Here is a 27,949-nt window from a genome sequence, read left to right on the forward strand (position 1 = left end):
TCTTGAGAACAAAAGTGGAAGTATTAGTGATTGGAAAATGAACTTTAGGGGCCCCTAGTTTATGAGCGTGAGGGAAAACAGTTTTAAGGAGAATGGCCCTTGTCCTGCTGTCCTCAGACTTCACACATCCAATTCTCGATCGTGCTTGTAATTTTATGGGCACGCATTCTAGTATCTGCAAAATTCCGGTGCCTAATGTCAAGTCTTGGCCTGAGACACGTCCCACGCCCAGAAGGCTGAGAAGGATTTTACCGAGCCCAGGCGGAGAAGAGGGTGACAGGGGCCGCCGCGGGCCGCCGGCGGCAGCCGGGCGGGCGAGCAGAGCCGCCGCTGCCGTCCGCAGTCCGCACGGCGGAGCCGCGGGCCGCGCCCCCTCTGCTCCCGCAGCAGCCCCAGCCCCGCCCGCCCAGGACGGCCAGACCCCGCCGGAGGGCGGCTGCCGGGCGCCCGACCGCCCCGCGCCGCGCCGCCGCCGGGAAACGCCGCCGTGCGGGCAGCGGGCAGCGGGCCCGGCCCCTCAGGGCAGGGCGGCGCGGGGGTGGGGGGGCGGCCTCGCGGCCCCGGGCATCGCTCTGGGCACAAAGCCCGCCCCGCGCCGCTCCCCGGGCGCCGTCCCCGTCGCAGAGCTGCCCCGCGCCCGCCGCCGCGCCGCCTCCCGAGGCGGGTCCAGGTCGGCGGGGCCGCTCGGGCAGCGCCGCCCTGGCCCCGGCCCCGGCCCGCCCCTCGCCGCGCCCAGCTCTGCACCTGCCTCCCAGCGCCGCCCCGCTCCCCGCCCCGCGCGGAGCCGCCGGCGAGTCGGGCCGAGCCGCCTGGGGAGCTGCTGCCGGAGCCGGCGCCCGCCATGGGCACGGTGCGCGGGGGGATGCGCTGCATCAAGATCCTGCTGTTCATCTTCAACCTGACCTTCTGGGTGAGCGCCGGGCCGGGCCGGGCCGAGCGGAGCAGAGCGGGGCCGGGCCGGGGCCGGGCCGAGCCGCGCCGCGCCGCGCCGCCTGCGGCACCTGCCGCGGGGCGCTCCCGGGTCGCGGCCGCGGCCGGTCCCGCGCGGAGGCGGCCGGCAGGGCCCGGCCCCCGTGGCGGCGCTGGGCCCCGGCGCGCGCGGCCGCGGGCCCCGGCGGAGCACGCGGGCAGCGGGCAGCGGCCGGCGGGGGCTCCGGGGTGCCGGGCGCTGCCTCCGCCGGGGCGGCGCCGGGGCGCAGCCGCGGGCACCGGGGCTGCCCCGCGCCAGGGGCGAGCTTTGAGGAGATGCGCGGGTCCCTCGGACGAGGGCTGCAGGCTGGGCTACCTGAGCTCGGGTTGCAAGAGTGCGCTCGACTTTTACTCGACTTTGTATAAAGATACAGCTCTTCCTGGGGAAATACGTACTTGATGATATCGCCGAGAGAAGACAACGTCTGTCTTAACTGGTAATTTAAAGTAGTGACCATTTCCCCAGCAAGCATAAAATTTCAAACGACAGGAGGCTGTGAGAGGTTCTCCCAGCATCCCATGCAGCGAATTGCAGCGGAACACTTTTTCACAGCATCACGATGCTTTCTAATAATGTCATTTCAAATAGTGAGCCAACAGCTGCTACTTTACAAGTTCATCCTAAGAGAAAGTCCTTGTATCCTATTGCACTTACTTTGCTGAAAGCTACCCTAATGTGGCAAGGAACAGTGTCCACTACAGAACCCTCAAGAGATTTAGAGAATGCTTTGCCCATTCTCCCTCATTGCACCTTTTTAATAGTCTCACAGTTCCATAGCACAACTGAGTTCAGGCTTGCTTTTTTCTTTCATTTTCCCTCATGCTGTGTTCCCCCTTCCAGTAGCTTTGCCGTTTTTCACACTGGAAAACAATTAGCAATGTATCTTCTTAAATGTCTTTTTCTTTCTTTCTGATTCACTGTTTTTTAAAAAGTCACAAAATAATCCTGTTCAGCCTCTCTGGAGCAAGCAGTTTTGGGCTTTTGTCTCCTTTATGTTTGAAACACAGTTAAACCAAATGCTTTTCCCTCTTGGTGACAGCACTGCAAGCTCCGGGTACACAGTGCTGCTGTGCTCAAGCTGTAGGGGCAGAGTGATGTTGCCCAGCTGCAGCTGCAAGTCAGTAGAAGGACAAAGCTTTGTGTTATGTTGTTTCACAAAAGTGACAATTACTGTGTTTTGTTATCTGCCTTTTCACTGAGATGGAAGAAACCATCTGCTCAGCTGGACTGGGGGCATTCATTTCAAACACATTCAAACTACCAGAGGCACTTGGAAGCCTGGACTGACAGGAGGGGGCTCCTAGCATGTTCTGGCAGTCCGAAGGCTGAGCCCATGCCTGCAAGCAGGGAGGTTCAAATGCTGTGACCGGGGTGGCAGGGCACCCTCACACTCTGTGCTGTGACACTATTGTTTGGAAAGCTGTGATCCCTAGCTCTTCAGGCATATGCTTGCCTGCTTTCTTTGCTTGCTGTAGCTATGCCAGAACAATCAAGTGCCAGGCAATGCAGGACAGATTAAAAAAGCACCACGCCAGGCTGCCAAGGATATGGTAAGCAGCAGGTGTTTTGTGAACCTCGTTCAGGTTGCGCAGTTGCTACAGGCCTAGGCTCTGGGCCTCCATCAGAACAGTAGCAGAGCATCGTGCCTGGTCCTGCAGGATGCTGAAGCTGTCTGCCAGGACACCCACCATTGCCTGGCAGGCTTCTAAATATGTCTGGCATGCCGTGGGTCCGAGACCACTGTCTATAGATCTTTCCCCTCAAAAAACATGCCTTGATACTTTTTTTTGATCTAGTCTTGTTCACGTTAAAGGGAATTTTTCCTTGCATTTGACAGCATCTGTCATTTGTTTCTTAGTCATTTCTGTGATCCAAGATATTGTACACTGATATTGTACATCCTTTTACCTCCTAGTTCTGATAGGGGGTCCCATGGTGATTTAAAGAAAAATGCCCTGTCATAATTGGTCCAAACACACTTAACTTCAGCACATCCCTAAGAACAATACAAGCATCTCCTTCTGGTAAGCCTCCAAACAGAACACTTCTTACAACTGAGCAGCAGCAGCAATTCTGAAATGGCAGATGGTCTCCTGCAGTTTGGTATGATGATTTAGAGGTCCAGCTGTTCTCTCTACAGCATCACATATCTCATGACACCGGAGCTGGACCTGTGTGATACATACAGGGGAAAGGGGCATCTCTCAGCCCAAAAGGCTGTTATTTACCCCTAAAACAGCTAGAAGCATTGAAAAACAAGTCAAGTTACTTCTGTCCTAAAAGTTTGGTTTGTGTCAAGCCAGCAGGGCTTAACTCCTGGTTGTGTGGCACTTCCCCCATAAGGTGGTCTTCCTACAGTAACAGCATCTTGACTCCAGATCCAGGCCCTGAGTGGCCTCCTGCATACTGCCTGACTACAATCCAGTTCTGAGGGTTAGGAAGGAGGTCAGAGTGTTCCTCATTGGTTTTGCAGCCTGTGTGTTCTTCTCATGGGCACTCACTTCCCCTCTGCACCCCCACCCACTCCACTCCCTATTGCAATTCAGGCCAAGTTTTGATGACTGAATGAGCTTACTTACAAGGTTTGAAAGTCACTAGTAAGTTCAGAAGCACCACTACACTGAAGAGCTGAAAGAAAGAAAGAAATACATTGCACTATAATAGGAATTCATTCTTATCAAACACTGGCAAGTGCTTCCTGAATTTTCTGACAGTGCAATCCTGAGCTGTGGGATTTCAAGAAAGCAGAAAGTACCAATGACACCTCTTTGATGCTCTCCAGCCAATTGTTACTAAAGTATTGACTGGTCTGTTTATCTTCCAGCTGGCAGGACTGGCTGTCATTGCCTTTGGTCTGTGGCTGCGGTTTGGTGGGGTTATGGCAGACTTTGCTTCAGACAAAAAGTCTCCAGAGTATTTCTTCATGGGTAAGTTAAAGTGCCTGTGATGACAGTAACCTTTAGCCTTGGTTTAATCCTGGGGCATGTGACACACCTTATGCACTGAATTATATGAAGGCCAACAATTCCTGGGCTAAACTACACAAAACCGGACATTCTGGTGCCGTGTGTCATGTGCATGATGGCTTTCGTCCTTTCTGTGCTTGGCGTCAACTTCCTTAGGCCTAACTGAACTCTTCTCCCAGATTTGATCCGATCCTCACATATCTTAAGTGAATTGTGCTAATAGTGTTAGAATAGAAGTTGAGATGGGTCAGAGACTCCTGGAACATGGGGCTCACCAACACATCCTTCCAGAGTTTTCTGTGCAGCTGCTAGCCAACAAAATGAGTGTCACTTCTGAATGTTTCTAACACCAGTGCAGCAGTAAAACTTTTGCTCACCAGTTCTCCCTGTGTCTGCATAGAGGCCCTCAGTGTGACTTTAAGTACCAGAGCAAATCCTTCTACAGCTGGAAAGTAGAGCTACACAGTGTTCAGTCATCTCAAGAACAGTTTGTCCAACCTAGGCAGGAATCAACTAGTTCCCCAAGCCCACAGAACTGGTATTGGTCATGTCTAATTTTAGACATTTAAGATAAGTTTTTTTCTCTCTAGGATTTCCAGTTGGGTTTTCTGGAAATGCCACATGTGTTACATACCTATAGACATTCTTAAATAGCAGTTGTCTAGAACTGTCAGCAACTGCATTTCTCTATCCATTGGCAATTGTAACATGCCTTTACACCAGAAGAGTCAGACTTTTTTTCTATTTTAATATATCACCCCTGGAGATGGACTCACTCAATAAAATCCAGTTGGTGCAAACATTTTTGCCATATACAAATGCAAAGTGTGAATGAATACCCAGTCCTGCCTTGTCCATTGAGCCGCTCTGACAGGGTGGCCAGGAATGGAAGTTGACCCAAGATGTCTTGCAGCAGTCAGTTACCTATCACAGGAATATTGCCTGGGCTGTGCAGTTACTTTAAATACCCTGATTCTCTTATTGGAGACCTTGACTCTGATACACCGCAGTCCTAACCCCAAGCTTCTTTAATATATGCAACCAGGCTAGAGGCACAGAGCTGACTGTATAGTACTGTGGGAATAGATGGGTAGGATGTTATGTCCAGCAAAGTTTCTGTGACAGTTGATGAGGCTGAATAAAATCATTCAGATGAAAATTTGATTGGGACCTGAGGGTTACTGGAAAATATCCTGTAGCACCTCCACTGACGCAGAGAGCCAGGAAGCATGATTTACTTTTTCTCTTACATCTGAGCTGCTATGTCAGCAGCATATTAGATCACCAACTTCATTTCCAGATCCAGTTTATACCTGAAGAATTTCCTATGCTCTGTGTTGGAATTCTTCCCTGCCTCATCCACTTAATATTTGACCCAGGAGATTCAACAAGACAGAAGCATGTTCTGGCCTTCAAAATCAAGTACTGTTGATTAGAAAGTAGTACATCCTGTGATGTGAATAAGCACCACAGTTGTTTCACAGCTTTGCAGTGCAGACTGTAACACTGTGTAAACAAGATAATCCTTTGATGCATGTATATTTAAATCTCTAAAAGATTTATTCTGCTTCAGTCCTGAATGGGAATTACAAAAGCTGTTCAGAGTTGTTAATTTTGGGAAGTCCTGGGGAATGTTCTTGTAAAAGTTTTTGTCATATACTGTGGCATTCAACTATTGGGCTGTCACATGTATTTATAGAGCTGTATGCTATAATATGTAGCTGCTAGCAGAGGAAGTGCTAAGGAACAGGACATAAATATGTTGAGAATTCTTTAAAACTTGCACTTTTGACTGAATTCAAAAGCAAAGTTTTGGCCCTTTTTTCTAATAGGCATTGTGCTTGGAACGGAGCATTCCTGTTAAAGGAAAACAAAAAAAAATTCTGCTGCCCTCCCTCATTACCAATCATGTTAAATGCTGTTGTGACTTCTGAGCATCTGATAGGGCAGCAATTCAGAAGTCTGAGGCGGTTAACAATCTGTGACTAAGGCACTGGTAAAAGGATGGTGATAAGTTCAGTAACAGCGGGTTTTTCCAGCAGACAAGGCTGCACTTGACGGTCATGCTCAAGAGCTTTACCTCTCTAGGAGATTTCAGCTCTGAGTCCCCCCCGACAGTTGCATATTGGGCCCTTCTCACACCGACTCCAGGAGTGTTGTTTATTTGGCTTTTTGTGTTTGCTCTGTAACAGGCATTCTGGGTGACAGCCAGAATTTTGCATAGGAATTCTTAATATGGAACACTGTGAGCACCCAAGGCGCAGCTGCCCAGAGGGCTGAAAGAGAAAGCAGATCATCAGTATGACTTGGAGATATAAACACATGGCTATATATATTTATAATTTCTTTAGCTGTGTTCCACTGACTGCTTTTGTGGCTGCCTCGTGATAACCTAAGCCCCTGTGATCAGATCAGCTTTGTGTCAGTGCTTGGAACAACAGTGCATCTGCATTCAGAGTTTGCTTTGTAGGTTGAAGCACTGTCCAGAATCACCATCTTGTGGAAAACATCTAATTTTCTTCCTTCTAAAGAGGAGCACGTTCTGCTCTTTTTGTACCTGTATTGAGCTGCCAGCTGAATCTAACCAGCTTGTCTCTTGTGCTTCCTTGTGATGTTTTTTCCTGGATCTGAAATGTTGTTTTAGTTTAAAATAATTGATAATTATATCCTTGCATTTTCCATTAGGCCAGAATGAGTCTCCTTAAATAGCCCTGTTCTTTACCAGCAGTCCAGCTGTCTTTTCTGCCCCCTGGAATAGTTCAGGCCATGACTTGGCAACCAGGCCTGTTCATCTTTTCCAGCCACTGAAATGTTTTTGTTGGTTTGAGAACAACTTACAGGCAGCAGTGCTGAGGTCAAGCACATATGTGTTCTTAGTTTTCTCTTGCTTGTGGTTTTGTGTTTAGTGATCCATATTCCCCACTGCAGCTTGCAGTTTTTTAACCTACAACATAAAAGGTTGGAATTGGAACTCATTGACCCATGCAGTCTCCGTCCACTTTACCAGATGTATCTTAGACTGTAATGGCCTCCTAAAATTGGACATCCTCTCTCTGCAGCTCCTCAACTTTTGGAGTTCCCACTGCAGTGGCAGGCATGACAATATTTTTATATTACTCTATGTCATAGTATGTTTTTTGTGCCTGTGCTTCAAGTGGTGAGGCAAAACTATAGCTTTCCTGTTCTATTGCAGTTCAGCTCCAGTAGATTTCATAAAGTCCTCTCATAGCTTTACTTGAGAGAAAAAAAAAAAAGAAAAAAAAAGATAATTTCAGCAAAGGTCAATAGCTGGGCAGTTACCTCTTTTATCTGAGTGGTCTGTGACACTATACTGACCAAATGGAGAAAAGATCTGTAGAATAAAAAGGGAATTCCCTTAGATTGCTCGTCCTTCCTGAGACTCCTGTACCAAGACTCTAGCAAGTTTTTTACTGGGCGGGAAAGTCAGCAACAATCAGAAGTAAAAGAGATGCTTGTGTGAACCCAAGATGTCAGCATTGCTGTCTCACATTTAATTCGTCCTTAATTAATTCTTTGTAGTAGTGCTGTTCTTAAATTTAAAAATACCTAAGGCACAGAAGTGAAGGCAAAGTGCCTGCTGAGTGCAGGTTGAGCATTCGTGAAGTAAAAAATAACACGGGGACTTTTTAAGGGTCAGTTCAAGACACCTATTCTCCCCTCTTTGCTTTTGGTGGATGAAGAGGAAAGTCCGTGCTGGTTCCTTGGGCAACATGGAGGACAAACTCTCTGTATCCCTGATCCCTGATAAATGAAGTGCAGAGGGTCACATCACTGCCAGTAGCAATAAAAATGAAGTGTATGCACTCAACAAGCCCCATCAGGAATGGTGACAAAAACTGATGAATGTGAATGAATCAGTCTGGATTACTCTTTCTCATAACTGGCAGCACTGAAGCATCGCTTCTTTTGCACAGCCAGAGCTCACAAACTTCCTGCTATGTTACCTTTCTTTGCTGCAGTTCCACAATACAATCTGTGGTCCAGGCATTCACCAGGGCCAAACCAGTTGTGGATAGAAGTTGCAGGGTGGCTGTGGCTTTTTCTTGGGGTCTGTGAGAGCACGAGTGATCGTTCTGGCTTTGAAAGGTACAGTTAGATGGCGCATGCCTTAGGATATGAAGTCATGTCTGGAGTTGAAGGATGTTAGTCGTTTTTCTCCATAGCAGTGGGTGCCCATACAAACAGGAGTTGGCCAGCAGTTAAATCCATGTAAACTGCAATTCTCTGGATCATAAAACGTAGCAATCAGTTCCTAAGAGTCAGTATCCCACCTGGCAGAGTAAGGGCAAGGCCATCGCAAAGTCAGTATTCTGACAAAACAAGCTAATCAAGCCTAATGGAATAATCTGTCCATCTACCTCAGGTTGATTGGTATATATTTGCAATATGCTGAGATTCAGGAGGCGCTTTTTTTTTTTTTTTAAATTAATCACTTAAGAGTGAGAATGCACTTTATGCTTTTTGCCTGTTACTCTGTCCTCCTGGATAAACCTTTCTCCCATCCTACTCTCTTTGCATGTAGCTACCTAAAAGCTAGCCAGTTCCACACAGCAGCAACAGTTGAACTGACAGTTACGACATTTCCTTCTTTGACACACCCTCTTCTCCTTCCTCTAGGCAGCTGCAAGTCACCCTGGTGCCTGCACGCTGGTCGCATTGCTGTGAATGCTGAACTCTGAGAATACTGCTCACTGAGTATGTGGGGTCTCCCTCAGCCTACCTCAGTGAGCGATCAAGCAGTTGTATCTGATTCTGGTCAGACTGCCCATGCACAAAGGGCAGAGCCCAGCACCACAGTCTCAACACTGCAACTTTTCCAGAAACAGCCACCTGTAGCAAGTGACCGAGGTGACTGGGGATAAACCTGTCACTGGTCCTGCATGAAGTAAAAAGACATCAAGATATTTCCTCTTGCTGTAGCAGCACACAAAACTCCAGGAACGGAGTTTTTAAGGGTCAGTTCAAGACACCTATTCTCCCCTCTTTGCTTTTGGTGGATGAAGAGGAAAGTCTGTGCTGGTTCCTTGGGCACAAGGAACTTTTTCTGTTACTTGCTTTGGTCTTCATACATGCTCTCTTCAATAACTCTGCTCTAGATGCCAGTCTCTAAAATAACTTCTAGAAAAAGAACCAAACCAATATAATCCATCGTATCTCATGGGAAATGTCCTGTGTTGTGTTTCATTCTGACAGAACTGGAAATAAAATGGGACTGTCCACTATGAAGCCATTAAGAGGAAAGCATTTTGTCTGCTGGAAAAAAAATAAAGCTGGAAAAAAACTAAAACAGGAACAAAAAAGCCCTTAGCTCCTTTTTGGGGTGTGCCACTTTCAAAAGCATCTACAGAGAGGGTTTTGACTGAGTTGGCTTGTTTTGTTCCAGCATTTACTTTACCTGCACTTGGGTGGGTAAAGACAGCTATCTGCAGAGTCCTAACTTTTGCTACTGTGGGGGTTGCAGATTTCTGTGAATTCATTATGCCCATACTCTGTTTTCTGTTTTGAGTGGCTTGCAGCCTGTGCATTTAAGCATTAGAAGTGTATAATTGTTGTTGACACCTGCATCGAAATGTCCGCATACACACAGGATTATTCAGGGTGTCCTAATCTAGAAAGGATTGCAGAGCATTGTGAGAGGATTTCAGAATACGGAATGACTGAGTGTTAGAAAGGCAGATGAAACACAGTATCAATGAAGCAAAGTGATACAAGTGGTAACAGAAAATCTAAGCAGTATAAACACTGATAGACTTTAAATTAGCTATAACGACACAGGAATGTGATCTTAGACTCACTTATTTGCTCTTGACAAAAGTGCCTTGCTCAGATGCAGTTAAAAAGGCATATAAATATCAGGAATTATTAAGAAAGGAAATGAGAATCCAAATGAAAAATTTTAAACTCATTGTGTAAATTTCCAGTGCACTCAGTGTCTTGAATGCCATATGTGGTTCTGGTCAGAAAAGATGCAATAAAACTAGGAAAAGTACTAAGCAGTTTGGCAAGTTTATTATCATACTATGCACTGTGAACAACTTCCATATTAGGAAGTTTTTCACACTATTCACATCATTAAATTGTAGAATCCATTGCCACAGGATTCTGTGAAGTTCAACTACGATAGTACAGATCCGCCTAATACAGGTATGTTGATTACATCTGACTTCAGTGAAGTTTGGTATAGGGTGAAGTAGATCTTGACAGAGCCATTGGAGACTACTGAGAAGGTAATAGCTGACATACTTTGGCTTATGTGAATTTGGGACATAATTATTTAGGGTTGTGAGATGCATGTGAGCAAGATACGTAACAAGCGCTGGTATTCTATGGGAAGGGGGAGGCAGTGAACCAGGATGTTACACTACAGTGAGGTTGCTTTTAAATTGAAATTCAGGATTTGTGCATCAGCAGAAGCCTACAAACTGCCTGGTATCTGTAATGCTTTTGTGGTTCCAGGAAGATTAAACACCATGAAATACCTGTTGAATTCACATAAGACATGTAATTATGTCTGTGCATTATGCTCAAATTAAGGATATATTTCAATTCTCCAGAAATTAATCTTCCTTCAGAGGACTCTGCCTCTCTTCTTCAGTTTTGTAGATGTATTTCATAGATATATATACTAAAAATCTATTAACAGAAAAATGGTAATCTCTAGTAAGAAGCCTGTTTCAGAAACTGACTTTGCTACCATGTGCAACATATACAACTGTCCCTGTCTGGCCTGTTATTTCCAACTCCCAACATGTGTTTCTCATCTTTTCCAATAGTGCATTTGCACTACAGGTTCCTTGGTGCTCTACCGAGGGCTTGAGAGTTTCAGTCCTGTGGAGAAGCACATCTGCCTCCCAGACTGTAATGCACATACAACCTCAGGAAAATCTCTTCAAGTCATGTCTGGATTCTAGGACTCCTGTCATCACTGCCTCTGGATCTCTTATACCAGGAATAGAGCTGCTTGTTTTCTCAGTGGAGTATGAACAGTTGGTGGTTTGTTCAGTGTTAAGTTACTCAGCCCAAAAAAGAAAAAGTAGAATTATTTCAAATGGAAAGTGACCATAGCAACCAGGTAAACAAGAAACCCATATGAAATAAAGCCAGACAGAGAGACAGTGTACATTTGTCTGCTCCTGCTCTTTGCAGTAGGCTCTAGACAGGGATTTGTATCTCAACGCCGTCAATAAGACTTGGGGTGGGGCAGACCACACAAAAAAGAACTCTGGGAGTGGGTTGTCCCAGACTCTGAATTTAGATCTCTCCCAGGCTAGGCAGCTGGCAGAGTATATCTGGTGGTGGTTGTGATGGTTCATGTGTTGTCTGAAGTAAGAATGGTTTTAATGTTTATTAGGTTCCTACCTGCCTGGTTTGTGTTGTAATGTTTCCTTTCTGTTCATAAAACATTGGTAGTACACACTTCTGCCTATCACGTGATTCTTTGCAATGGGAGCATAAAGGGACTCTGGTTCTAAGGTCACAGTTGTTACTCTGTCCAAGTGCCATATGACACAGACAGACTAAAGAACTGGTGACATTTCCTTTCAGATTAGTTATGCATAGATTTGCATCTCACCTTGAGAGTGGTTTTTAATTGCTCTAAGGAAGAAAGAACGGATGTCTTGCATATTTCACTCATTTTTTTTCTAAAAATGGGGCTGATCCCTCCCTCCCTCTTGATACACATAAAGACACCCTGCAGTCAGCAGCTATAAAATTCCATCCTTCTCTTCTACCTAGCTTAAAATGATGAAATTCTGTATTCACTGCTAATCACAAAGGTGTTTATCCAGAAATGACATACAGAATACCCTTTATCCTTCTTGAGGTGCTTCTTCACACTTGCAGATCCACTGTCTCCGAATACAGCCCCAGTAGGGTATACTTGCTTGTACCCAGAGGAAACTATCTTATGGAAGAACTCTGTGCCATGAACATAGATACCAATTTAGAGATATCTGCCGAGTTGTGGATTTGCCATTCTTCACTACTGGGAGCCATTGGTTGCTCTCAGATTGCAGGTAACTTTTAAATTTTCCTTGTAATTGCAAAGCAGAGTCTGCCAGAAAACAAGAATCCCTCCTGTTGGAATTATCACAGGGAATGCCCCTATTTGCCATTTTCCTTTCAGGAAATAATGATTTCCCCATGGGATGAATCAAAAAATCAAGTAAATAGAAAAGCTGCTGCTTTACTGCTTTCCAAATTTGTTCTTTGCAAAGTGAAACAATGGCTGAAGTATGGGCTTCCCCCCTTCTTACACTCTTATTTTTTAGCCAGAAGGGAAATCAATTTGTTACTAGGTGTTCTCTTACTAGACTTACTGCTAAAAGTAGAAGTGTTGGTTTCTCTTCACAGCTTATAAAAATCTGTGTTTGTGTGGGTGGGTGTTTTAGCACAGCTCAAACGACAAAAAAACCCCCACCACCCTAAAACCTGCATGTTTCCCCACAACAAAGGTTGAAAGAATAGGCTCTGTACAAAAAAACCCCAGTCCTATGACACTTCATTTTTCATCCTCTTGTGTTTACAAAGAAGCCCGTATTTCCTCTAGTACCCCTCACAGTCATCAGTGTCCTGGCTGCGTGTGCTCAGATCAACCAATTTTCTGTTGCATTTTGCACATGGCTTCTAATTGTTTGGAATGTGCCTTTTCATCCCTTTGCATTCAAGGGCTGAGTGTGACTTGCTTTGTGGGTCCTGAATGTTGTGGGCAGTCACATAGATGGCAGGTTTCTGCCATTAGGTCCAGCGTTTGCCCTCCTTAATGCCATGGCAGTGTGCCTGTTCTCAGTATTCTCTCTTGATCTGTTATCTGCTTCTGTGTGGGCTGTGTGCTGCCAACAAACTCAGACAATAGTTAGTATTGTCAAACTCTCTCTCCTCTTCATTAGCACACACAGATCAAAGTGACATAATTAGGAATCAGGAAATGAACAGAGGCAAGAAGAGGTAAGAGGAAAAATTTAATACAGGCCACAAACATTTGCTTCCTTTCTACCCTGTACTGTTTTACTTCTGCTGCACAAAAAGCTGCAGCTAGACAGTCTTCTCCAAATTTTCCATTCACCAAAACAAGCTCTCTACTTTGACCTGACTTGTACACTTCTTTTTGCCATGCTGAGAATTGTAGTGAACTTTTTTGTGTCAGTTTCTAGCTATCAAATGTGTTCCATTTTGTGACTATAAACCAAGCGTCTTTTTTTGTTTCTTTGCTGTGCTGTAGATGCCAAATAGGAGGCCATGCCAAGGCTTTGTATTTTACAGTGGAAGCACTTATGAATAGAAGCTGATTAAGGCTTTTACTTTCCATCCTGCTTTTTTTGAAACAAATGGGCTCTAGTGAAGCTTAGTTACTTCTGACACACGATACTATTGCATAACAATGTATGACATTTAACACCACCAAATTTCTGGATTTTTTCTGCTTTGCTGATCCTAACTGGGCTAACTTCATGACTATCAGTGCATGATGTCTCTAGGTAAGGCTATGATTCCAAGGAGTGCCATACATTGTCACCCTTTTTTCTTTCTAGAGAGTCTCACTTTTCAGTTTAGGTCTATTCCTATTAAGAATTTGAAGTGATCATGCCTACACTGCTGTGTATAGCCTACTAGGAAAAGAAATACTAGCTCCCTGTCTTACATACTTACACCATCTAGGATGTTTCTGAATCTATTGCTTTGATACCCTGCCTGGAAATCATCTTCCAGTTGAGCATACCTGAATCTGGGTGCTAGGAAACTTCACAGTGCAAGCTGAGAAGTAACCTGGTCCCTTTGAATTTTTTTCAAGCTACTCTTCAAGTGCCTCATCTCTGTGTGAAAGATTAGGTGTGTGTATATATAGTAGACAAGTAAAAACATCTTTAGTTTTGTGGAATTTTTTTTTAAGGGTTGTCATTATTTTCCATCTAGAAATAGCGCTCTCGGTATCAGCAACTACTAGTCCCAGGCTGAGAAAGGACAAAGTCTGGAATGAACTCTCCTGAACAGAAGATGCAAGAAGGTGGTTTTAAACTCTTGGCTGGCTCAGCTGTGGGGCCAGACACACAGCAAGCTCAGCTTTGTTTAGTGAGTGGTGCAAGTTCTTCCTGTAACATGCCTTAAAAGGGAAATTCTGATTGAGGTAGCGGTTTAGCTGTGACTCATGCAAGTGAAATGTTAAGTCTGTTTCTCAGACAAAAGCAAATCCAAATTCCTGAAAGTGGTCTCACCCCTGAGCCTCAGAGAGCTTTGCCTTTGCTAGCTGAAAGCAACAAAAAGAAATGGGAAGACTTCTTTCCAGTCTTCTTAATCAAAAAGTCTCTCTGCTAAGTTGCCTTATAAGTAATTACAGGGATTGCAGTAAGGGAGTCACACGCAGAAAAGGGTCCAGGAAACATCTTTGTAATTACATGTTGTTTGTTACCATGGAGATCTCAGGAAATGGCAGTTTTGGTGTTTGGCAGTTGAACAGCAGGTTTGGCACCTGAGAGTTTTTAGTTTTTTCCAATTCATCTTTCACAAAGGGCTGACCTTTCTCTCCTGAGCCAGGTATATCTTTGTATGTCCCTCCCTCAGTAAAAACCACTATGGTGTGAATATGTGTACAAGTATTAGCTTTAAGAATGCTCAGTCCTACTAAGTCACAAGATGCTGAATATTAAAAATTGAGAAAATACAGAATATGAACTGCCAGCACAGTCAGCAGCAAATCATAGAATCATAGAATCATTTAGTTTGGAAAAGACCTTCAAGATCATCGAGTCCAACCATCAACCATCCCCACTAAACCATACCCTGAAGTACTCACTTTTTGAATACCTCCAGGGATGGGTGACTCAACCACTTCCCTGGGCAGCCTATTCCAACATCTGACAACCCTCTCAGTAAAAAAAATTTTCCTAATATCTAACCTAAAACTCCGTTGCCTCAACTTGAGGCCATTTCCTCTTGTCCTATCTCCAGCCACCTGACAGAAGAGACCAGCACCCACCTCACTACAACCCCCCTTCAGGTAGCTGTAGAGAGTGATAAGGTCTCCCCTCAGCCTCCTCTTCTCTAGACTAAACAGCCCCAGCTCCCTCAGCCGCTCCTCATAAGACTTGTGCTCCAGGCCCCTCACCAACTTTGTTGTCCTAAATCCCACATATCTAGCATCACAGACTTGAAAAAGCCATATTAATTATAATTGTTTTGTTGCTGTTTAGCAGAATGTGTTCCTCAGCAGCAATCCTTGACACAAGAAAGGTACCAGGGCAAGAAGAGTGGAGGGGAGAAGGATCATAAGAGCTGGGATAGATATCTGGCTGATATACAGTGACTGGACAGTGATGTGCCAATGAATGGGCAGCAGGCAGCAGTTTGCCTTCTCCAATCAGGCTGCATCTCTGTGGCAGAGTAGCTGATGCTCTGCACTCATATATTGATAGTTTATTTTTTCATTTTCCTAGCAATCATTGCAAAGTGTCATTTGTAGGGCTTTCTAGTCTAGGTTATGCAAGGTCTGCTAACAGGAAATGCCAGCAGCTCTGTTAACCCTAAGGATTTGGGTCAGTGTTAAAAATAATGTTTAAATTGGTAACTGAGAATACTAAACGTTCTCATTAAAAGTTTGCGTAGTCAAAGCTGGGAGCAAGGCTCACTGTGCCCTCTAGTGTGCACAGTCTGTAGCTTCGCTGTTTCCTCATAACGGCATGAGGGAAAGGAAGCTGTTTTTTCTCGCAGTGGATTGGCATGGCAGATTTCTGTGTGTCTCCCACGTTGCCCACACAAGACAAAGACTAGAATTACAAGGCACTGCACTGAGCCTGTTGTACTTTGGCTGACATGGTACCCAGAGACAAGGCACAAACACAGTTGTTGTGGTCTGATGGGAACTGACACTGCCCATGAACGGATGTATTGCCTAAGCACAGATCAAGCATCTAAGTTTACAAGTGAGGAATGAAAAATTCTGTGCTCTGGTTTCCTTTTGTCTTAGATAAAGCCCATACAAAAAAACCCAACCCTGTTGAATGTGAGTGTTTCTAGCAGCTTTACAGGTGTCAGAGATGAATGCAATTCCCCTGACCTCTACAGTTTTTGTCCTGTCAAGTTCTGGACATAGCTAGAGATCCTAGAGATCTTTAAATATATACGGGGCTACACTGACATCTCCCATGTTCTGCAGTTGTCTCAGGCCTGGTCTTTGCTGGCAGTTTCATCCCCAGATTGCTTCATTATCCTCTTAATGTGTTTAGTCTGATAATCCACTATTTGCTGTTCTTTCTTTATGTCATTAGATTTGTCTACACACAGGTAACTCCTTGTGCCAGTAGCCTCAAGTCCATTCAGCAATGCAGTCCCAGGAGGAGGTTGGCTAAGGTGTCTGAGCAATCCTCTGAACAATTCAGTAACTGCATAACACTTAACTGCAAATGTCCAGAACAGGAGGACAATGTAGTGTTGCCACTGACTGCTGCAGGGCCACTGATTCTGCCTGTTGAAATAAGGTGCTGGGAGGATATCCTGCAGTTCAGATGAGGGCAGCATGCACCATGAGATGGTGTTTGTTGGCCATGCATGCAAGGTTCTTGGCCTCTAAGTTTTAGATGCTCTACTCGTTTCATACAAATCACCTTTTTTTAATATCTGATGTGATTTGTCTGGTTCTGTGATTCTATCCATTTTCAGGCAACTCTTTTCCAAGGCTTCTGATCACAGTGCACTGATACTAGCCTTTAAAAGCTGCTGATATCACATATTCTGACACTTGCATCAGTATGTTGGAGGGAAAAAAAAAGTAAAGTAATGACACTGGAATATGCCTGCCCAGCAGGCAGTAAAGTAGCTACTTATTGTAAAAGGAAGATGCCACACTCCAAATCACTGAAGTGTAGACAAGCTTCCATTCTCCGCAGTGACAAAGCTCAGGACTATTGCTGAACTTATGACCTCCCCTAGGCTGTTCTTCCCACTCACTATTTTGCCAGAGGGTGCCCATTCATTGTTTCATTCACGTCCTCTAACAGCTTTCAACCGGTTCCCCCAATCATCTTCTTCTTTCCAATAGCAATCAGCTTTTTCCCCAGCCAAAGCACTGATTTCAGAAGAACATCACACTGTAGTGCCTGTACCTTTCCTGAGGATCTTCAAATGTCCCTTTTTATGTACTGCCAGGCAACTGACAGAGCATAGCTGCCAAGTAGCTTTTTAAGTTCCACCCCTACATAGCAGTGCAGCACATTTCCAGTCCCAGGTTTCACAGAAATAAGCCCTCTAGCAACGTTGAATTTTTTTTGCCTTACATTCCTCACTGAAGAGTTGTAAGGTGGTTTTGGATAGTATGGTGTATATTTTTCCTGGACCGAGCTGCCCTTGGGACAGGAAACTTGGGACGTAGAAGTCTTCTCATTTGTCTTCATGAAATTCTCCAAGAATTCTGAAGAAATCATTGGTCTCCTTTTGGGGCAAGAGAAACTTTTCTGTGTAACAGGTGTTCTTTGTGAGAGCCAGAGACCATTGTTACTTACAAATGCATGGTTTTGACAAAATAGGTAGCAGACTTTGGGAAGACAAACCTTAAATTCTTCTCTGATTCTGATTTTTCATAGGACTCTATGTATTGGTGGGAGCAGGGGCTCTCATGACCACAGTTGGATTTTTTGGGTGCTGTGGAGCAGCGCGGGAGTCTCAGTGCTTACTTGGAGCAGTAAGTAAAAGGTTACAAGGGCCTGGGCTGTGTAGGAAAATCATTCAAAAGCATATGTTTTGTGTCATTAGTGGAAAGTTCTTTACTGTGCAAGACCTGAAATGTCTTATGTCCTTTTACTGGCTAATCTAGCATCTCTAGCCACCGTCCTGTTGCAGAGCTTCTATACATGAAGAAGTTCCATTGCTTGTCTCATGTGATATACTTCCTGGAATTACCTTCTGTCTCTTCTGAAGCTACCATCTAAGCCACATCTTTGCCATTTCCACTTTTGTTTCCATATTACAAGAAATCTGACTTGACGCCCTTGTCACAGACCCTGCTTACCAGCTTTCTTCCAGTGACTGTGTGGGCTGTTAAGGCCTGGGCAAGGATGAGGGACTGACTGGCAGTCAATATAAAGCAGAATTGTGCAAGGTACATTAATATAAGATTCTCTTCTTCCTCTGCAGTTCTTTGCTTGCTTGTTGGTGATATTTGCGGCTGAGGTCACTGCTGGAGTATTTGCCTTCATAGGAAAGAAAGTGGTAAGTAGCAAGCAACTTCTAATGTAAGAATGGGGCAGTTACGGATTCCAGTGCCAACTGACCTACAGTCTGGCTCTTGCATAGGAAATCTTTCCAGGAGACTTTTCCCAGGAAGACTCTCTGACATTCTTATCTGGAGTCAATGAGAGCTCGTGTTGTCACAAGTCCAGAATGGGATGCAGTTTTTGCCCCCCTCTATTAAAGAAAATCTGTAGGTGTTGTTCAACCTTACATCCACAAGGAACATCAAGTAGAACTATGTAAGAGGGTATTGCTAGGGAAAAGGGCAAACAAATTCAAGCGCTGAACTTCAACTAACAGTGTTTAACCGAAACACAGAATACAGCATATGTACATACTGACCCATGCAGAGTCCCTCTGAATGCCAGCAGGCCACAAAACCTCCTATCTTTCTAATCATGGTACCTCAGTTTAACAGGCATAATTTTCTGCTCTGGAGGTTGATGACACAAGCTGGAAGTCTGCACTGGATTGGGGGTAAGACTTATTTGCCACTCACTTGGAAAGTCTGATTTCTGCAGGCAATACAGGAAGCACAGAAAATCTATGAAGACATTTATGATGACTATATGAAAAACCCAGGGGGGAAGGTCAACAGGACTATCTATCACTACCACTTGGCTGTGAGTAGTCCTCCTGAACTTTAATACCTTGCACTGCTACTCTACTGTCACATTACCCTTTAAAATTCCAAATGCCTCCCACTGAGGTATGAAAGAATAGAACTGACTGTTACTTAAAATGGAGCCAGAGGCTCAAAATCCGGTTTCCTGATCGCTCTGTCAGAATTCTGGTTTTCAGATTCCAAGCAATCCCTAACTTTGAAAGTGAAAATGGCCAGGCTTTTAAATTTCAGCTGATGCTTCTTGTCTTTGTTGTGCAGAAGATATGACTATTATGGCCTTTTTGGATATTAAAATCCAAGAATAAATACTCACAAATGCAGAGAGAGGTAGAAAGGTCTGAATCTCTTTGCATTTGTCAGAGAAAAAACTGTGACCCGTGTCCCAGGACCAACAGTGTGGCAGATCCTGTCACTGACTGAACCAAGTAGGTAAAGAACCAAAAGTACATGTGTGACTCAGTTCAGGCCACCCAAAAAGTTAGTGTCTGAATCAGAATTAGAACCTGTGTCTTCCTGAATCCTATTTGTGTCCATCCTGTATCTACACTGCCTCCCACAGAGATCAAGCCCAAGCTTTGTTGCTCCTTACAGCATTCCCACGTTCTTTAGAACAAACATTTCACAACCTCAGACCCTTTTGTCCTTCTCCCATAGCTGTTATTTCTGACCCAAAGAGGAATTCCGAGCATTTTGTGGGAGATAGGCCAACAGGAAAAACAAACCCTCTGAAACACTCTGATTTATTACTGTCTCCAAACCCAGCACTATGTTTTGTCAGAAATAAAGATTCTAGCATTCTCTGTTGTAGCTTTTGTGCGTTGCCCATAATTCTGTATGCGCTGTTTGAACTTCCTGCTTTCTCCCTTTAACAACTCCTGTTTCCTTGTAAGCCAGGGATCTGCTTTTCCAAAATCCACTTGCTTGCTTTGTTATGAGATAGTGTGATAAAAATCCCTTCTGGAAGTTGTTGTTAATACAAATTTGTCTGTTTGCTATGGCTTCAGACAATTGAAACTGATTTTTGAGAATTTTGGCCCACACAATTGGAACTCTACCAGAGGGAGCAGTTAATATAGGGAATAAATTTATAACTTGATCTATATTGTTTCTTTTTTTTTTAGTTATTTATTGTCTCACTTTCAATATGAAAGTAATAACTAATTTCAGTATGAAACAAGTCTATGGTTTCCCCTTCTTCAATTCTTCATCTCTCTGTCTCTCTCATTTAGCTCCAATGCTGTGGTAAAGATAATATGGAACAAATGGGATTACCCTGTCCAGAGAATATCCAGATGCCAAAGGCAAGTGTCCTCTGTTCTGGTTGTTCTAATCACTTTTTCATGTCAATTGTTTAGTAAAATTGGATACATTCTATAAGTAAAAGAAAGAACTTCCTCTTTACCTTGCAAATTCCAGCATGAAATTCCATATGAAATGGAGCAGAGTGGAGGCAGAAATAATTTGGAGGTCATATTGAACATGCCCAACCCTCATTTCTGAAGCCTGCTTGTAGCATCCCATGGTAGCTGAGACAATATTACATCATCTGAAAAGTGGGAAGGAGGTAGCAGAAAAGGAATCCTAAATGAAAAGCCCTGTGAAGGCCGAATTTTGGCAAGTGCCTGCCTTAATCACGCATGGAGACTCCCAACTAGAAACTTTGTTGGTGTTAAGAAGGATACTGTTATTTCTGTCTTTTGTGAATCTGGTTGTGAGTACAACGTCAAGCTGAAGGGCCAAACTGCCTGATTTAGCATGGCCTATCATATAAAGGGTTTTAAATTTCAGGAAAACTGATTGTAAGAAAATAACTTGTATGTGTCAGCCTGTACAAGCAAGAGGTACAGCTGTCTCACGAGAAAAGGGAATATGCTGTGAAAATTGTCCAACAAAACACAAAGCATAGATGCAAGAATTAGGACAGTGACTGCAATATTTTTTCATGTTTATCTGTTGTTTAGTGAGAACAGCTGACAGAATTGGTTGGAGTATATTTTTCTAGGAGTAAAAGCCTTTCAATTTTGTTTTTAATAGAACTGCCTGGTTGAAATCCAGAATGTAATTGATGCTAATCTGCATTTAGTTGGAATTGTTGGAATTGCAATTGCTGGCATCACAGTGAGTAAATCCATGTTCTCACTCTCAAATCTATATTTGAGCCCAGTACCCTGTCCCTTACTCAAAGCTTTGTGGAAGGTGTTTTGCAGCAACTGGTGAGATTCCTCAAAGGTGCAGTTATTCTTACCACTTTCAGTGTGTCCTCTCTCTGGGAATTGCCCATGTCGGCGCAAGCAGACTTGCATGACTTCATTTTACCAGTGCATTTTGTGTCCTCAGAGAAGGTCCAAAGTAATGGTAACCTTATTTTGGTGTAATAATAGGAAAGCAAAGTGCACATGAAGCAAACTGAAAAGCAAAAGGTTGTAGCAGCATTTCATCTATTCCAAAACAACTGCAGACTGATGCTTTAGGCCCTTTGAGGATCCATTCCTTAGATTTCACAAGGAGTAGAGAGTACCTGCCCTTTGCATAGAAATGGCTTTCCATGAATATGCTGGCTGTAGCATTGGTTCAATCTGAAGGATAGTTTATAAACAGATTTTCTACGTCACAGATCCAGCGATCAGTATGTATTTTGTTAAAGGAACGGGATTTAAACTGCATAGTTTTCAGAACAGCATTTCTTTCCTAAACACATAGCACCTAGTTACAGGTAGCCGTTTAATCGGATTGTGTCATCAAAGCATTGACAACTGGCCTTACAGTCCACCTCCTCCCACAAGTGTGGACTGTTGTATCCCCATGGTCTGCTCCTTCCTGACAGAGCTGTGACCAGTAGATGTCACCCTGCTGTAAGGATGTGGCAGGATTGGGCAGTCTGTGTCAGGCACAGGCTTTAACAGAAAGCATTTTCCAGCACGCAAGTGCCATGACTTCCTTCAGACTCTGAAACCAGCAGCAGTCAGAAGCAGCATGAGGAGCCAGAATATTAGTAAAGAAATACACCTTTAAGCTGCTCTGAAGAGCAGGAGGTTCATGGACCTGGGTGGACACTTAAAAGCATATGAAGGGTTTATGGATGTAATAGAAACCGTGGCATGGGTAAAGGGGATTAAACAATCCTGTGATTTGTATAGAACGTGAAGGTATACTCAAAAATACAGCAAAGCAACATGGGTGGGACAGAGTTCCAATAACCTCATTGCTCAACAAGGATACACTAGAAATAGGAACATCTCTTCTATGGCTTCCCACCTCAGATACAGCACAAGTTATGAAATTCTAACCTCTTTAGCAGCAGAAACATGTCTGTACATTTTTCCATGCTTGTTTCTGACACTTCATGGGGTATGACTGGTCAGCTGTCTCCTTGCTTAGGGAGGTGTGTGGGGAGGGGATGTGAACTCAGTGGTTTAACTGCCTCATAGTACTGCTCATATCCCATTATTAGCAATAAGGCCTGAGGAGATAGCTGCTAACTGCTTTGGAGAATCAACTTGTGGCAAAAAAGAAATTTCTGGAGACTCTGGCATCACCCACTGTTCTCTGTTTTTAACATTCCCTCTAGTTAACTAGCTCCCTAACATGAAGAGAATTTTATATTTAATGTATAGTCTTGGTTTTGAGTAGTAACTGTTAAGAGCTTAGCTTTCTCTGTAAAATCGCAATGCTCAGCACCAGTTCCAGAGACCTGGTTCCTCTGGAATCATTCTCTGCTCTTACTCAAGTGTGTATACAATATTCCATGTAGAAGCATTCTGAAACTCAGAACCTTTTGGTGCAATACCAGGCATAATACCAATAGTCACAGTTACTGATATCAGTGAAATTTATGTTAATATTATTAACGTTTGAGGCTGTTATGCTGGCCTTAACATTTAGAAAAAAGAGCAGTGAAACTAGTGTGAGCAGATAAAATCTTGGCTTTGAGTATCAGTGAAATCTCTTTTATGTTAATTGCCTGATGTCTTGGGGTTTGTAGATGGAAGCAGTCACTTGCTACTCTGCCATAAGAACCTTCAGATTGTTCTGGCATGCAGACTATTTTGTAACTGTTTTGTAAGTGGAACCCTAAATTGCATCCCTTCTCTTCTAGATCTTTGGCATGATATTCAGCATGGTTCTGTGCTGTGCGATCCGTAACACAAGAGATATGATCTAAAACTTTCACTGCACAACTATGTCCCAGGAGTTCCAGACTAAGCTTTACAAGAAGTGCTCTTCTACCCAATTTAATAATTGTAATGCATTTTAATTAGTGTTTTAACATACTGAGAGGAAAATATCCCATTAGGTGAGCAGGTGAATTGTATTAGTTACAGTAAAACCGAAGTGAACAAAAAAGGGTTTTAAAATGTCCTTTTTAATGAAAAGAAGCAAAGGTGCATCTAAGACTAATTTGATTTTTAATGTTTGTATATGTGGAATTAAGAGTTTACACATCTATAGACATTGTGTAAGCACATGCATATCTCTCCTTACACATATATATGCACATGAGCAGGTACCTGTGTATGCAGTACCTTGTTTAGGTAAGTATGTGCAAGTGGAATATGTTGTGTGTACATGTTTGCATGCGTATTATTCCAAAGTCTCACTATGCAAGAGTGTACACACACCCATAGGTATACAGTGCTTGAAACCCTCTCATATTGAGCCCCTTTTGCAAGAATTAGTGGAGGAACAAATGCCATTTTAAAAAGTAAGACCTATGATCCATTTTGTAGCTGTTCTTTCCAAAGCCCAAACAGCATAGAATTAATAAAATTGGACTTTATTAAGAAAAAAAAATAATGCCTAAGGGCCTGCTCCAGCAAACTTTAATTCATGTGAGTAGACCCATTGACTTCACTGTCATGCAGAGACTGGATTTTTTTTTTTAGGACTGGACCCTTCATGCAAATGCAGAAAGCTCTGGGGGAGGAAACATGTCCAAGGAGATCCAGGCTAAAGGAAGAGGGGGAAAGAGGTGGGAAGCTGGCAAGATAATGCAGTCATATGGGAGCGATTGCAGTGCAAAGTGTGCTTAAGCTTCCCAAGCTAGCCTGAGACACACGCACACAATAAATAAATCTATGAGTTAAAGGGGCCACTAAAAATCTTTATTCAGAAGTCCCTTTATCCTGCAAGACTCTATATGATATATATGCTGGTGCAGGAGTGGAGCCTATATCCAGAAAAGCAGCAGCTTTGTCAGATACTCTGTAGAATCTAACTGGCCTGTGGAAGCCAACCGAAGAGTGAAAATGGTCAGGGAAAGACACACAGCACTTTAATATCCTCTGTTTCTGCTTCTGTGACTATCACAGCTTCCATGGGGCTCTTACCTCAACCTCTCACCTTTTCTTGCGGGTGTAAGGCAGGAAAGAAAGATGGGACATTTTTACAGAGCCATAAAGTAAATTTTCTTACTGGCACCTTTAGATTGCATGTCAGGTAGAAAAATTACACTGTGTGCTTGAAATACCTCAGGGCTTGCGTTTACATAGTTTGTTTCTATATTTTTATTTTTCTATTTGTCATATTTATTCATAAGAGAATGTTCCTTTTAAAACAACCTAGAAGGGAGAAAGGTTGTCCCCAGAAGGGGAAAATAAATTACATCAAAGGCTCAGAATCTCTTAATTTTTTGCTTACTCAAGATCATTCACCATTTCAGAGAACAGCTTTTTGCTAACAATATCCACATAGCAGCTCTGTCTCTCTGATGATCACTAGGTTCAGATTTCTGATGCAGTTGTTCCATACATGATGGGGAAAAGTTCAGCTAAACTATGTATCTATCTCATTGAAACGGTCCACGATGTCTAACAGGACTTGGCATTTACAAGTCATGGGGTCTTTATTCCACTGAAACACAAGGGAAAGAAATGGGATTTCAGAAAACGTGTACATTCTAGTGCACATGTTTGTGTGGAATATACATCTCTCGTTATATTTATCTCTCATTTCCCAAACAAACTCAAACTCCCATCACTTTTCTGTTACTTCAGGATTGGAAAGAGTGTTGCTGTTCCATGTAACTGATTTAACTGACACATCTTGCTGTCTTTACAAATTGTTCAACCACAACCTGTGACACTGAGACAACTGTGCACTAAATGCTGGGTATGCAGCAGGCACAGTCAACTGAGCAGTTTCCAGGCCTAGCTTCAGGTACCCAGCTGACAGGGAGACATTATATCCTACACCAAAGAAGAGTTAGGCTTGTATCACTCTGTTCACAACTGATTAGCTATGGATGCCGTGTAAAAATAAGAATTGGGACCTTATTCTGCAAGCATCAGACCAGGAAATAAGGGCCCAGTCTGCTGTCTGCTCCCAAGGAAGGCTCAACTGGGAGAATGACACTAGCAGCAAATCCACGGGGGTCTCAAGCTGAAACTAAGAAAGTAAGTTTCTCACAGCAGACAACTGACATAGCCAAAGCAATTTCCTGGATCCCAGATATACTTGAGACTGTCTCTACAACTGGTTCTGCTCTAAATAGATAATGGGATAGTATATGACTGGGATGTTTTCTCCCAAGGTAATACTGACAGCAAGAAGAAACCTGTGTATAGTGTCATTTTTGCCATTCAGAGCGAGACAGCTTTCCAGGAAAACCAGTAAAAATAGCACAGTAGGGAAGCCAGTAGTTCAGGTTCCAAGATTATTGCCCTAGAGGGATAGAGATTTATTGCAAATAAAGCCACTTCCTTCTGTTACACTCCCCCTTGTAATGACAGTATTTTATTTATTTTAAACACATCTTCATACAATTGGTTTTAATTCCTCAAATCTGTAGCACTGGAATGTAATGATAGGACCAGAGTTTACTTCTTTATTTGTTTACTGTTTCCTGAATAAGTTGGAAGATGCCCACTCCTGCTTTTGAGATGCACTGAATAAAAAGGCAGCTTGCAGAAACTTCTGTTGCTTCCCCAGCTCCCCACTCCCCCAGAAGTACAAAAACATCTAAGTGCCTTATGAAAACAGGGAAGAATGGCACAAAGAAACCTCCCATAAATTCAGACTTGAACAACCTAACTTTCTGCTGAAGTGTTTTGGATTTGTGTTTGGTTTTTTTGTTTTTTTTTTCTTCTTCTGAACAGTGCATTTTTTTTTTCCGAGCATAATTACTGCTTATACTCTACGGTTTACTGCTATTTAAGTTTACGGGATACTTGCACTGCATATCAGGAACAGAATAATACCCAAGTTATTGGTATAATTTAAGCTGGAAATCAATGTTATGCATCTACTAGTGCCTTTAACAGAATCCAGAGATACAGCCTGTTTTGTTGTTTCCTGCTGTTGTCTGCTGTTGTGAGATGCATAATATATTTGCAGTTTTCTCTGCATCTTAGTGACTGAAAGTATTTTTTAACTCATTAAGGTACAGAAAATACACCTGTTCTTTCCCTGTCGAAGCTGTAAGAATTCTTTCCTGTTGCTTTTAGATCATAGCTAGTTAACAACTCCAATTTTCATTTACTAGCTTGAGCAGCCCTTTTTAAATGCTTAGATGTCACAGGCGGGGTTATGGCTATCCAAACTAGGTATATAGTGCCCACAGTTTATTGTGCTGCTGCTCTATCATTTCAGCTCTTGAAAGCACAAAATCTTTGATCTTTGTCGGCAGTACAAAATCATTTCCAAGCAGCTACACCATATGTCTTCAATAAGAAAGCTTTTCAAAGGTAACTAAATCCAAACCAGTATCTAAACTTCCTCAAATACAGTTCATGCTCCAAAGTTGCATGCCAGGAGTTAATTAACAAACTCTGATGCTTGTGTGCACCAGATACATAGTAACTGCCCTATAAGTTAGCAGAAGTACCCATTTAGTCCTGTCCCTTGTATGTGTTTCAGAGGAAAGTGACAAAAGATCAAATCCCTCCAGGTGATAATTCTGAAAGCACATCACACACGTGTTCTTATTCTCCTGTCAAACAGTTTGTTCTAAAGCATGAAAGGTGTAAATTGTTGATGCCCTTATTATAACTCTAAACATCATTATTCACATTTGCCTTGTCTAATTTTTCTAAGTAACTGACTTCAGTGGGAGCTTCATTTGTTACAGAAAAACCTCAGCCAGTTTTGATCTCTCGCAGAGATTGCACAGGAGCTGATGAAGCACAGCCCTGTAATATCCCTACAATGAAGATTTGTATTTCACTTTTCTTCATCATACTGAAAGTGATATTTTTTTTAGCAAAATATATTTCATATGTATTGAAGAAGAAATTGAGTTATCTTAAGCCTTCAGATGCTATATTTTACAGCCCTTGGAGGCTACTGATGAACAGCATCAGATACTGTTCATAGAAAATGTACATATATAAAGCTTTTCAATCTTACTTCTTCCTCTCTATTGGTGCTCCAGCCACTAGGTTCTCCAAAATACAAACCACTTCCAATACAATGTATTTGCTTCTATAGCACAAATTCTGATTTTGGACAGAACTGACGTATCGGTTTATGCTGCAGAGACTGTAGCAGAATTACCTCTATGGCAGCTGTCTTTGAGAGAAAAAAACCACCGTATTCTGTTGCTGAAATCAGCTTTCACTTCCCTTTAGTCTAATGTGTTCTGAAGTGGCGTTTTATCACCTTTTCTGTCTCGAATTTGAAACAACTTTCTAATAAAAATAACCTGAAATAAACGACTACCGGAGAGAGCTTGTCTCCGTGCGCTCCAGCGTGCGCTGTCAGAACCAGCCCCCCACAAACTCTCGGATTTCACGCTGGGGACCTTCCGCGACGACCCGACCCGACGCCCCCCCGCCACCGCGAGCGCGGCACGCCGGGCGGCCGGCCGGGCGCTGAGCTCTAACCGCGGCGTCCAGCAGAGACCCTCCCACCGCGGCAGGGCTGCCTTCGCCTCACCTTCGGCATCCTGGCGCTCGGGACACCCGGTGCGCCGCGGCAGGCGGTCACTCGGTGGCGGCGGCGCCCAAGGCCCGCGGGGCGGCCCCCCGCCCGGCGAGGGGCTCCTAAGGCAGGGGCGCGAGCCCAGGCTGCGGGGCGGGTCTGGCCGAAGCTCCCCCGTCACCCTCGGCTGTGTGATCGCCACGGCGCGGGGCCGCGGGCGGGCGGGCTCCAGTAAAGGAGCAGGCCTCCGCCGCCGAGGCCCCGCGCCGGCAACCGGGACAGGACTCGAGC

At 43.7% G+C, this 27,949-nt stretch overlaps 1 protein-coding gene across 2 annotated transcripts; it reads left to right on the plus strand.

Moving 5' to 3' along the window:
- The first annotated feature begins 715 nt into the window (after nt 1-715).
- On the plus strand, nt 716-27,453 carry TSPAN2 (tetraspanin 2). Of its 2 annotated transcripts, none has more exons than XM_069770596.1 (8): nt 716-910; nt 3,795-3,897; nt 17,532-17,629; nt 18,082-18,156; nt 18,699-18,800; nt 20,032-20,103; nt 20,837-20,920; nt 23,686-27,453. In XM_069770596.1, exons 1-8 carry the CDS (start codon nt 842-844, stop codon nt 23,830-23,832), a joined length of 750 nt encoding a protein of 249 aa, XP_069626697.1. In that variant the 5' UTR covers nt 716-841; the 3' UTR covers nt 23,833-27,453. The 2 variants fall into 2 exon arrangements, with proteins under 2 accessions (XP_069626697.1, XP_069626698.1); XM_069770597.1 differs by having other exon boundaries at nt 722-910; nt 22,899-27,453.
- The last annotated feature ends 496 nt before the right edge of the window (nt 27,454-27,949 follow it).

Source organism: Haliaeetus albicilla, chromosome 26 (genome assembly GCF_947461875.1).
Source record: "Haliaeetus albicilla chromosome 26, bHalAlb1.1, whole genome shotgun sequence".
Classification (NCBI taxonomy): Eukaryota; Metazoa; Chordata; class Aves; order Accipitriformes; family Accipitridae; genus Haliaeetus; species Haliaeetus albicilla.